An 11,753-nucleotide genomic window follows, 5' to 3' on the forward strand; every position below is an offset into this window, starting at 1 on the left:
GGCTCGGAATTCAAATGTTCTGCCTTTATGTGCCGGGCCGCGCGAACTCATTTACATCTCCATGAGTGTCTTCACTGTTGCTTCTCCTTGTTCTCTGCCTTCTGTTTTGTGGGGCTTTGCTTTGTTTGGTTCTGTCTTTTTGTTTTCGTGTGTGTGTTTTGTTGTTTTGTTTTTTTTTTTTTTAAACTTCTGGCTTTGCATATTGCACAGGCTGTGTTCTGTGGTGGGACAGGCTGCTGCTTCCTGAACTTTTGGTGAACTCTGTCAAATTTTCTCTTTGCCTCACCTATTCCAGCAATTACTTGGTTGTGACTCCCATCTTTTAATCCTGTAAAAAAATTTTACGCTGTTTCTGTGCATTGCTCCAATCATCTGTTTGCTGCTTTGTACCATCGTGTATATTAGGAGTTCTAGATGTGGATGCTTCTGCCATATTTTTGGTTTTCATAAAAAGTTATCTGCTTCCCGTGTTTTGACATCCAGTCTTGAAGAGAGAGAGAAATATGGTGTGAAAATTCAGAAATGCAAGTACTTAGTCATGAATTTTGTAAAGAAGCATAAGCGTGGCCATTATCTAATTCTAAATATATGGGCAAGATGGAAAAATACACAGTATTTATTGCTTTTTTTTTTTTAGACTTCTAAGCTTTCTGATTAGGTGCAACTTTGTAAAGGGATGTACATCTAGGAAAGGTTTGCTGATGGAAATATGTGGACTTTTGTCCCTTAATAGTGTAATTATATCATAGGACTTCTTGCCAGAAACTGGTAAAAATTGTTCCTTTTGCAACGGTAGCATATTAAAAAAACAGCAACAAAACCCCCATCAATTTTAGCAAAATAACTTATGCTAGTGACTTTTTCAGTAGCTTTTGCTAGTGCACTGTGTTCAACCACGAGGGAAAAAAATCTCATCTTTTAACCAACGGTCCCCAGTGTAGACCAGACCTGTAATGCGAATATGCCATTAAAATGTTAGAGTTCTCCTGTCTGGCTCCCACAAGGTTTAAGATGTGCTAATGAGACAGTGCTTCTAGCAAAACATAGTAGTTAATGCTTCAAAGTAGAGACTAGAGCCATGGGTCGTGCATTACTGGGACAGTGAGGGTGGTGATTGCAGAGTACTTCTTGGGGTCTGCCCCAAGAGCATGTAAGAAGATTTCAGAAAGGTGATTGATCGCAGCATCTCATCTCTTGCTTCCTTGTCCTTACCTTTTCTGTGCGTCTGACACTTGAAGGTACAGGATTGTTTCACTTGTCAGGTAGAACAAACATGCAACAGCTGTTATTCATGCATGTTGTTGCAACACAGAGTGTTTTCTTAATGGAATTATGATTGGAATATGAGACTATATAGAAAAAGATGGAATTGGTTAAGGGGACTACCTTTAATTATGTTAATGTTAAAATAGTATAAAGCTACTTTAGTATTGAAGGAGCTCATACATGTTGCTCTTGCACAGGGTATTAGTTTATCTTATGTCCATGTTAACTTGATGGAAGAATAGGTTGACTTGTATACGTGGATGATAGCATTTGTATCTTCTTTGGTGTGTCCTCATCATTCAAGTAGAGCAGCTTTGCAGCCTTAGGCCTTGTCCAAATTAATTTGAAAAAAGTTACTGAGCTCAGTAGTTAGATTGTGTGTATAAGCCCTGGTCTCCTGAGTGGGCATTTAATGAGAAGAGTAGTTTTCAAGAGCAGTTGTGAGAAAAAAACCTTGATTAGTTATACTTGTAAGTTTAGAGACTGTACTGGGAGTAAGTTGTGACTGTAACATGCTTTCACAGTGGAAAACTTCATTAAAGTAATTTTTAAAGAACAAAGCAATTCAGAAAACTCTGCCACATTCAGCAAATACTAGCTTCCATTAAAGTGGCTTATTTTCACATGGAGAGTGTTGATAAACCGAAAGGGAACTTCATAAAACTGCCAGTTTCCTTGTTTTCAGCCTACATGTTTTTGTATGGCCACATCACTGTGCTAACAGAAGTCTTTCTAACAGCACAGTAGCAATATTGAACAAATCAGAAGTTTCAAAATGTTTTTGTTTTCCTCATCCTTGAGCATAGAGCATAATGTGGTTGGTTTGTTTTTAATTTGATTTTTTAATGGACTATATTTTTCCTTGCAGTTATCTTTTATGTTAGAAAAGACATGGTTGAAGAATTTCTTCATGAGAGTAAGACTTCTTATGGTTTTAGATTCTGGAACGAATGCACAGAAATTAAAACCTGACCTCTGAGAAAGTGATCTTCTGCATAGACAACTTCAATCCCTGTGATAGAATGTTCATCTGTAGGTCTTCTTCATCTGGAAGATTAATGTGCAGAGCAACTTAATACGGATATTGCGTTTCGTTTGGTAACAGTATAATGCAACCCTGATTTTGCTTTCACTGACAAAAATAGGTAGTAGTCGCAGCTCAACTGTGTAGTGTGATGTGATGTTTCTTGTGTAGAGGTAGTTGAGGCTTGAGTAAGAACCACTGATTCAAAGTGATTTTTTTTCCTCCATAAGAGTAAGTGTGGTGCGGGTTTTTTGGTTTATTTCGCTAACTCACGTACTTTGTGACAGGGAGATTTTAGAACCCTTTCCCTCTTTCTTGGTGGCTGACTTTATGAAATGCAATTGTCCTTGACAGTCCCAGTAGCAGTCTTAACTCTTGGTGGCTGACTTTATGAAATGCAACTTATTGATTGTCCTTGACAGTCCCAGTAGCAGTCTTAAAATTGAACTATAGTTTATTGCAGAAGTATTGGCCAAGTAGTCTAACAGATTTTGATCTAATGGGTTGTAGTTGTTGATCCTTAAGAATGAGCTGTTACTAGTTTTAAGGCTTCTCTTCCCCTTGCCAGCTTATACTAGAGATTTTCCTATGTTTTATGCTTTTTAGTAATTTTTCTTTGGAATCCATGTTGTTATTTGTGAGTGGTTCATGTAAGCAGGTGGTAATGTTCTAGAAAACTTCAAAGGATGTCTTGTGCTACAAAAAAGTGTTCCAAAACATCAGGAGTAATTTTTATTATTTATCATTTGTCTGTCCACAAACTGTTCAGGAGTATCTTTTCTGAATGGATTCTGTGTTAGTTGTTGCTCCAGAAGAAAGTATGTGTTTTATTTTATCTTGCATTTCTTCAAGCTGAAATGGGAACAAGGCAACTTTATCTGTGAATGTTTAATTTAGAATAATGTAGCTGTTTCTTAATGCTGAAATGAGCCCTAATGCACAGACCCATTAAAATGCGCTCTGTAAGAATGTGGAATAATCCTAGCCTTAGAAGTAAGGTACAAAAATCTACTGTTTCAAGACTTGCAAAGAAATCATTTGGAAAAGTTTAAAGAGCAACAGCAGTATTAAGTCCTGGCAACTTCTCTTCTAGTTATCTTTTTAAATGTTGGCATGGAGTCATAGAGTTTGCATAAATGCCTGCATAGTGCTGATCTTTTGGTTAGTATGTAAATAAATTCTACAAGTAGTTGATAGTGTTTTAATGTTGGAATGGTGATGGAATGCTGTCCTTCACTGGGATGTTGGTGCCACGGGACAGTGCTACATGTAACAGAGTTGTTCTGCGAATAACTTTGTTCTGTCTTAGCTGATAATGACACCTTAGCCAAGCTGTTAAATGAATGGTATGATACCATTCCAATAGTGAGAAATGGAAAATTTACTTTTGGTAGCTTTCTCTATGAAAAGACACAAAAATCTTAATAAAAATGGTATGTAAAAATCTTTAGGACTTTTTTTACAGGTATGATTTTGAAGGATTTTTTTCTTATAGGCTTCCTTATGTAAATAAAAATTTTAAAAAAACCTTAAAGTATAAACATTTCACAGTGGTAGTCTCAAATTAGTTGTTGCAGTTTTGGCTGATTTACTTTAAACAAAAGGTTGATTAGATGTGGATAAATCAGTGGGAAAACTTACACTGATTTAATGGACCAGATTTTTCAGCCTGCTATTGGATGGTCATTAGCAGGGAAGGGTGTTAGCTTTTCAGTGTTTACTTATGTTTTTAATTCCTGGTACAAGTTACACTTAAGATTGGTTGTTTTCTTATTTTTCAGGACATGCTGCTGATATGAACATATTTTTAGATGATCCAGAATTTGCAGAAATTATTCTGAGAGCAGAACAAGCTATAGAGTGTGGAGTTTTTCCAGAAAGAATCTCTCAAGGATCCAGTGGGAGTTACTTTGCCAAGGATCCAAAAGGGGTGAGCATGTTACTGCAAAGTCAGAGACACTATCAGCAATGAGTTTGAAATGGAAACTTTACATTTCTATTTAAATGGAAATTAATTTAAATTAAGTTGTTTAATAATTCATGGTATGCCAAAATCTATGTTGAAAAAATCAACACAAGCAATATTTAGATTTCTAATTATGTCTTGTAGCATAAGTGAAGCCAAAATAACTATTATTTCTCTGTTGCAGTTCTACCATGTTTTAAATGATCTGCACAAAAGAAATACGGAGAAAACGAAAGGGCCTCTTTAACATCTGAAAACAATTCAGTAATTCCTTTGTGCGGAATATAACATTTTGTTCTTTGTATGTTTTAATTGATTTTTGACACAAGTGAGCTTCTGACTTGGCTACTGCTTAGGTTTCTTTAGCCAAGCCTTCTGTATTTTTTTATCTCTTCTTTTTAAGTAGTCTTTTCCTTCGGTCATGTCTCCTTCCTCCTATATGATTGGTAGATGGGCAAGAAGAATGATATAAACAAATCTATCCTTGTACCTGTCTACTGAATCTTAACTTGAGGATTTGGTTTCCCCTCCCTTAGTGATAAATGGTACCTTGAATAATGATCATCAAAGAGGTGTCCTAAGGTTACTTTGAGACAGAAAAGTAACAGTTACCTGAATATCTTGCATGAAAAGTAACATTTGGTTAGCATTATTTAGATAGAGAAAATGTCTCAGACATACTTTCACATTGTTTTCTTTAAGTCAGAAATACTTTATCTGCTTACTGACCTGTTCCAAAAAAGAAGGCTCCCAACCCCTATGCCTTTGTTAATTTGTCAGATCTGATTTTATTTTAAGCTCTATCGGCAGTCTTCTGGTCTTAGGCAGATGTAGGTGTTCATTAATCCCGAAGATCCCAGTTGTGTTGGACGTGGAAGTTGTAACACTTTAAGTGCCTAGGTTTTCAGAACATATTCAAGATTATTATTCTTCCCTGCGTCCCCAAATGGTCATTTCCCATTCGTTTAGGAAGTAGTATTTTTTTTGTTTAGCTTTTATTCATACTATTGTCCCCAAATGGTCATTTCCCATTTGTTTAGGAAGTATTATTTTTTTTGTTTAGCTTTTATTCATACTATTGGTCATTACACAATATATTCCTGTTTTGCCACTTAATTTTCATAGATGCTTGGTTTGTTTTAATGCCACTTGTTTGGTGATAGTTTTTACATTTTATTGGATGAGTGATTTTTAGAACAGCTACCTGACTTAATACAAATAAATATATTAATTTATGAATTTAATTCTAAGATGGAAAGTGGCAGAACTACCCCTTCAAAAATCTTCTAAGAACTGCACATTGCAGTTCCTACTCCCACGTTCTAGGAACACTTGTTAGTAATGACCCACTTCATTCTGGTGGAGGAGAGCCACAGTAGGTTGGGAAGGAGAGTCCCTCTTTTTTTGAAACTGGAAGGAAAAAAAAGCTTCTCTAATTGTGTTGCAGGTTCTTGCCATCGCATACAATGCTGTTAATGTGAAAACCTTCTCAAAGTTTCAGTGGACTTTTTAAACTTCAGGTCACTTCCCTACTTCAGTAGTTTAGTTCTTTATAGGTTTTCAGGTTGTATGCTTATGTATACATATTTAAACTTTATACCTCTCTTAAAGAGGTATTTTAAAATGGGATTATATCTTATGTAGTATGTAATGGGAAAAAATATGAGTGAGTAATCAAATACTGGTTTAAATCAATAGTTTTTCAAAAATTCAGTGCATGATGTGTCTTAAAGAATATTCTACAGTGTTAAGCTAAAAATGCTTTAAAACCAGTTAAGTGGTTTTTTTTTTGAGTTTTTCTTAATGCTGTGCAATCAAGAGCTTTTATTCTTAGAAAGTTAGTTAGTAGAGAAATTACTAGAAAAAATGATACTTGTTCTGGATTTCCATGTATGCACATCTGTGTTGTCTGAAGCCTCTCCAGACTGATTTTCCTCTTTTTTTGGTGACTAGCAAATGCTTGAGAGACTCACTGTGTCCTGGGGCTAATAAGAAAGTACTTACACATCATTTTTGTAACCATATAATTTTGGATGGAGCACCTTATTTCCTTCTTTCTTATGTGGTGATTTTCCTGTTGGTTTTACTTCTGTTTTGCAGTGAAGTGTTGTTTTTGTTCTTAGCTAAGTTCCTAGTAGTGACTTGCCCTCCTCTTTTATGCAGACCATGGTTTTGAATGTAAGTATTTAGGAGAAATGAAGACTAAAAAAACACCTTTTTTTTTTTTTAGGTGGGCCAGAAAAATTTAATTGCAAAATATGAAAGTATTTGCCAACATGGGACTGTGAGAATAATGATACTGCGTTCCTAACTGACTTTCAATTTTGCGTTTATTCTTTGCATTAAATTTAGAACTTATCTAAATTTGTTATCCATATTAAAGATCTGAGAAAACTTCATTTAGTCAATAGTGCAACTCCCATTTGTAGAATGGATTTCACATCCTGTTTGTCTGACAGAGTATTGCAACATCTGCTCCAGACCAGTTTTGTGACTTGCTTTCTCCTATGCTTCTTGAGTAATCTCTTCCTTATGCTGGGAAAGAGCTTATTAAAGATGTGCTCAGCCTTCTTACTGGTCAGCTTCTGAAGTGTTTACCCACACTAATATCAAGTCACAGGTAAAATAACCTGTTTCCATTAGGTCATCTTATTTGCTGACTTGGGTCTATCAGAAAGATAAAACTAAAATTGCCTAATTAAAATTATTAACTTTTTGCATTTATTGGCAAATATTATTTAGTTGTATATTGATATGAAGCAGTTCAGTATTTAAGCAGCTCTATTGCTGAAGTGTTGAATATTCCTGCTTTAGTTTTCATTGTGTAACCAGTGAAGTAAAAGACATTGTGTCTGTAACAAACTGTTCTGCAACATGTGTTTCACAGTTTAGCTACTGGCTAATTGGTAATACCAAGGAGTCAGTCTAGAAATTAATTTTGACTTGCAAAATTAAGATTGGCCTTGGTAGGTTGTCTACATATTGAGCTTTCTGGTTCTACTCTGGTCGTCAACAGCAGTGGTTCTACAAAGTTTAGCAAGGTTCTAACTTCAGTGAAACCTTGAAAACCCTATCTATATTTGATAGTGTAGCACAGTACAGTCCAAGCACGTAATGGAATGAGCTAAGCTCTTTTTTAAAATGGGTAGTTTGTAGGAAGTATTATCTAAAGAGCGATTCAGAAAAGAGAATTAATGGCTTGGTGTATACTGCCAAATATGCCACTCCGTTTCTGGGAAATAAAAAGCTGCTGGCTTTGTTTTCAGCAGGTACATACCTGTGATTCAATAGGAAAAAGTTAAATAACTTTTTAACAATTCTAAACCTAATGTTAGAATTTTGACTAAACTAGTTTACCAAGCAAATTCAGTTTCCAAAGTGGTGTGATTTTAAAAAAAAGTAGAATGTTCAGAGAACATCCCAGCCTTTCACATTGCATAGAATATTTATTGTAAGCGTCACCTTTCGTGCAGGTCTAAACTGAATTGTGTCTGTGCAGTTACATAGAACATAGAACTTGCTTATGATTTTGAATGTACCTGTAGAGTCATAGTTAAGAGCATACCTAAAACAAGAGAATTTTTGCCAATATATTTCCTGTCCTTGTTGATAGGAAACTTGTTTTATAGGATGAATGCAAATAGTGGTATTTCATAACTTATTTCTCCTGGTAGTTGATGGGAATTAATCAAAATAGATGGACAAGACAGGTGATGCTACTAATGCCTGGTGTCTTGTGTAATCTGTTTACAAATTGAATGAAATAAGCTCGCTGTAGTTAGTTTGTCTTGGACAATCTTGGACTAGTTAGATTATATTGGACAAAGTGGGTGAAAATTCTCAGGAAACTAGAAAAACTAACCAGTCAGGTTCTCTCCATCTAGTTGAATAAGCAGTTACTGAAGCAGAATGCTAGTTTCTGACTGCCAGCAAACTTGTTCATGATTTAAGAGTATAAATTGATTATGAGTGTTGGTGTAGCAACAGTGTTTAGCTCATTGAGATAATGACTTTTTTGATAAGGATTCAGGAAAGTACTAATACGTGAAAATGCTTCTTAAACAGTTGTTCTTAAGTATTTATTAGATAAGAATTTCATTTGCTTACCATGGTCCTGTGAGAAGGAATGAAGATACAATACTTTTACAACATTTCACTTGAGCTATAGAAGAGTCATTACATGAACTTTATGCACTAGGCTAAAGTTTATCACAGACAATTGGAAGGTTATATATTTTAGTGTGGTAATAATCTTGTGGTTTGAGGTTAACAAATACAGAATCATGTGTAGGAGGCACCTTGAGAAATTTATTTAATGTCTGTGTTGTGGAGCAGGATTGTCTTAACATGATTCCTGATGAATGTCTAACTAACCTGTTGTTAGTGACATCCTGTTCTGAAGACTCCACAACCTGGCAGCCTGTTCCAGTCTTGAGCCACTCTTAAGGTTCAAAAGGGTTTTTTTGCTTCCTCTCTTAACAGTAAATGTGGTGCTCCTTTTTTTTCTATAACAACCTATTACATAGTTCATTGTGCCCCACTTTATCTTAGGCTAAACAATCCCTCTTCATACAGTCTTTCATTATTCACATTTTTTTTGTGCTTATTATCACTGTTCTTTCAACTTTCTCCAGTTTGTTAACAGATGTCTCGAAGCATAGCGTCCAAAATTGGACACAGTACTCTGAGTAATTTTAAGCTTTACTACATGTCTCCAATATAAATCGTGGCTGATAGTGTGAACCATTGTCAGCTTTGAGTTGAGGAATCTACAGCAGTGCTGAACGACACCACTCTTTGTAATTGCAAAGTGCAGAACATTTTGATCCATACTAACTTAAAGCAATAAATAAAATAGATATAAAAGAGAAAAGGTAACATTTGATTATTAGTATTCTGTATATTTGTCACTTTCCTGGAACCATTATGTCTGTGTCTGAAATGTCATGTCAATGAGTTAATTGGTGGGCTGAAAAAGATTTTAATAACTACTTTTAAAACCTCTTTTATAAAACAGAATACAAAAAAATACATATTCTAAAATGCAGTCTCTTTAATTTTGAAAATTACTAAATGTTAGCTGGTCTTTACTTTCTCTTTTGAGTTTGTACTACTTCTAGACAACCATTTGATGATAAATTTATTTGGAATACCATCTTGTTAGTTTTATTATTTCATCATCTAAAAAGAGCAGCTGTAAAATGCAGTGTATAGTATCTAAACAATACTTTCAAATAACTAATTTTCAAAACCAGTTTAATCTTTTGCATCTCAACCATTCATACTTTAATTTTATATTATTTATCCTAGAAAATTATTGGAGTGTTCAAACCAAAATCTGAAGAGCCTTACGGACATCTAAATCCAAAATGGACCAAATATTTTCACAAAGTTTGTTGTCCTTGCTGCTTTGGCAGAGGCTGCCTCGTTCCAAATCAGGGATACCTCTCTGAAGCTGGTGCCTATCTTGTGGATGACAAGCTGGGGCTAGGAGTTGTACCTAAAACTAAGGTAAAAGTTAAAATATATAAACTACTGAATGCAAAATTACGTAGTGACGGATTTGTCAGTCTCTGGACTGTAGCTGTGGAGACGTGTTTGTATATTGTGACTTATCCCCAAGTCATTTATAAACTATTGCAAGTCCAAAGGCACAGTGGTTTGGTGTAGAAATAGTGACTGTGATTTTTATTTTTAAGGATAAGTTTGTGATCTGAATTGAACCTCTTCTTTGGAACTCCTTCAGTTTCTGGTATTTTCTGACACTTCTGTGCCTCGTGTTTTGGTGAGATGCATCAGAATTGCAAAAAGCAGCATATGAAGGTTCCCACTCAATGGTATAGACAGTGGGATTGAGGGTACCCTCAGCAAGTTTGCAGATGACACCCAGCTGAGTGGTGCAGTTGACACTCCTGAGGGACGGGATGCCATCCAGAGGGACCTGGACAAGCTCAAGGAATGGGCCCGTGTGAACCTCATGAAGTTCAACAAGGCCAAATTCAGGGTCCTGCACCTGGGTCAGGGCCACCCCCTGTATCAGCCACAGGCTGGGGGCTGAAGGGATGAAGAGCAGCCCTGCTGAGAAGGACTTGGGGGTACTGGTGGATGAAAAGCTGGACAGGAGCTGGCAATGTGCACTGAGCCCAGAAGGCCAACCGTATCCTGGGCTGCATCCAAAGCAGTGTGGCCAGCAGGTCGAAGGAGGGGATTCTGCCCCTCTGCTCTGGTGAGACCCCACCTGCAGTGATGCATCCAACTCTGGAGCCCTCAGCACAGGAAAGACATGGACCTGTTGGAGTGGGTCCAGAGGAGGCCACCAAAATGATCATGGAGATGGAACAGCTCTCCTGTGAGGACAGGCTGAGAGAGTTGGGGTTGTCCAGCCTGGAGAAGAGAAGGCTTTGGGGAGACCTTCTTGCAGCCTTCCAGTACTTAAAGATGCTTGTAAGAAAGATGGGGACAGACTTTTTAGCAGGGTCTGTAGTGATAGGCCAAGGGGTAATGGTTCTAAACTAAGAGAGGGTAGATTTCAACTAGATAGAATGCAGAAGTTTTTGACAATGAGGGTGGTGAAACACCGGGTCAGGTTGCCCAGAGAGGTGGTAGATGCCCCATCCCTGAGAACATTCAGGGTCATGTTGGATGGGGCTCTGAGCAACCCGATCTAGTTGAAGATGTCCCTGTTCACTGCAGGGGGGTTGGACTAGATGGCCTTTAAAGGTTGCTTGCAACCCAAACTGTTCTCTGATTCTGTGATGCTATAAGTCTTTTACTGCATTTCTGTTTGATAGCAAGTATTCACCTTTTCATATCAAGTTTGTCTTTTGGAAATGCCTGATGCTTCCTTTTTGCTTGTTTGACAACTAAGCTTCAAATTTGCTCTGAACTTGTAATTGAAATAATAAGGAATTCTGAGCTGTGTTTTTAACTTTTGTATTTTAAGGTTGTCTGGCTTGTCAGTGAGACCTTTAATTACAGTGCAATAGATCGTGCAAAGTCAAGAGGAAAAAAATATGCTCTAGAAAAAGTGCCAAAAGTTGCTAAAAAATTTAATCGAATTGGACTACCTCCTAAGGTAAGATGAAAGATAAGTGATTTGTGCATTTCCTGATTCTTATACAGAACTATGAATTAAAAAAGAAAAAGAATATTTGTAGGTAATTTCAACAGTAGAAGAAAAACCTTGTTGCTTGTTGAAAACTATCTCTCAATGACTGAAGTTTAATAAATATGTCTGTTTCTATGCAAAATCTATCCACTCTGTTACATCACTCCTTCATTTGAAGTATTTCAATAATCTTGCCACTTTTTCTATCAGTGTGCAGTCTAGCTTTCTGCTGGAGAAGTAACATGTTAAAACGTTGCACATCTCTGATTTATTTTTTTTTCTTGACTGTTCAATATATTTCCCTTTGGTGTCATGGTTTTATACTGTCTAATCACTTCTCCCCTGCTATTTATCTAGTTCTTTCATGTTTCCTAAATCTTTATTTCCCC

At 36.4% G+C, this 11,753-nt stretch overlaps 1 protein-coding gene across 1 annotated transcript in view; it reads left to right on the forward strand.

The window, feature by feature from the left end:
* Positions 1–4,079: 4,079 nt before the first annotated feature.
* Positions 4,080–11,753, forward strand: part of PI4K2B (phosphatidylinositol 4-kinase type 2 beta) — an 18,201-nt gene continuing 10,527 nt past the window's right edge. The window contains exons 1-3 of the mRNA XM_010282254.1: positions 4,080–4,220; positions 9,567–9,767; positions 11,200–11,331. Coding sequence (XP_010280556.1) covers positions 4,086–4,220; positions 9,567–9,767; positions 11,200–11,331 — 468 coding nt within the window. The 5' untranslated portion in view covers positions 4,080–4,085. The remainder of the gene's footprint in view (positions 4,221–9,566; positions 9,768–11,199; positions 11,332–11,753) is intronic.

Source organism: Phaethon lepturus, unplaced genomic scaffold (assembly GCF_000687285.1).
Source record: "Phaethon lepturus isolate BGI_N335 unplaced genomic scaffold, ASM68728v1 scaffold4682, whole genome shotgun sequence".
In the NCBI taxonomy this organism is placed as follows: Eukaryota; Metazoa; Chordata; class Aves; order Phaethontiformes; family Phaethontidae; genus Phaethon; species Phaethon lepturus.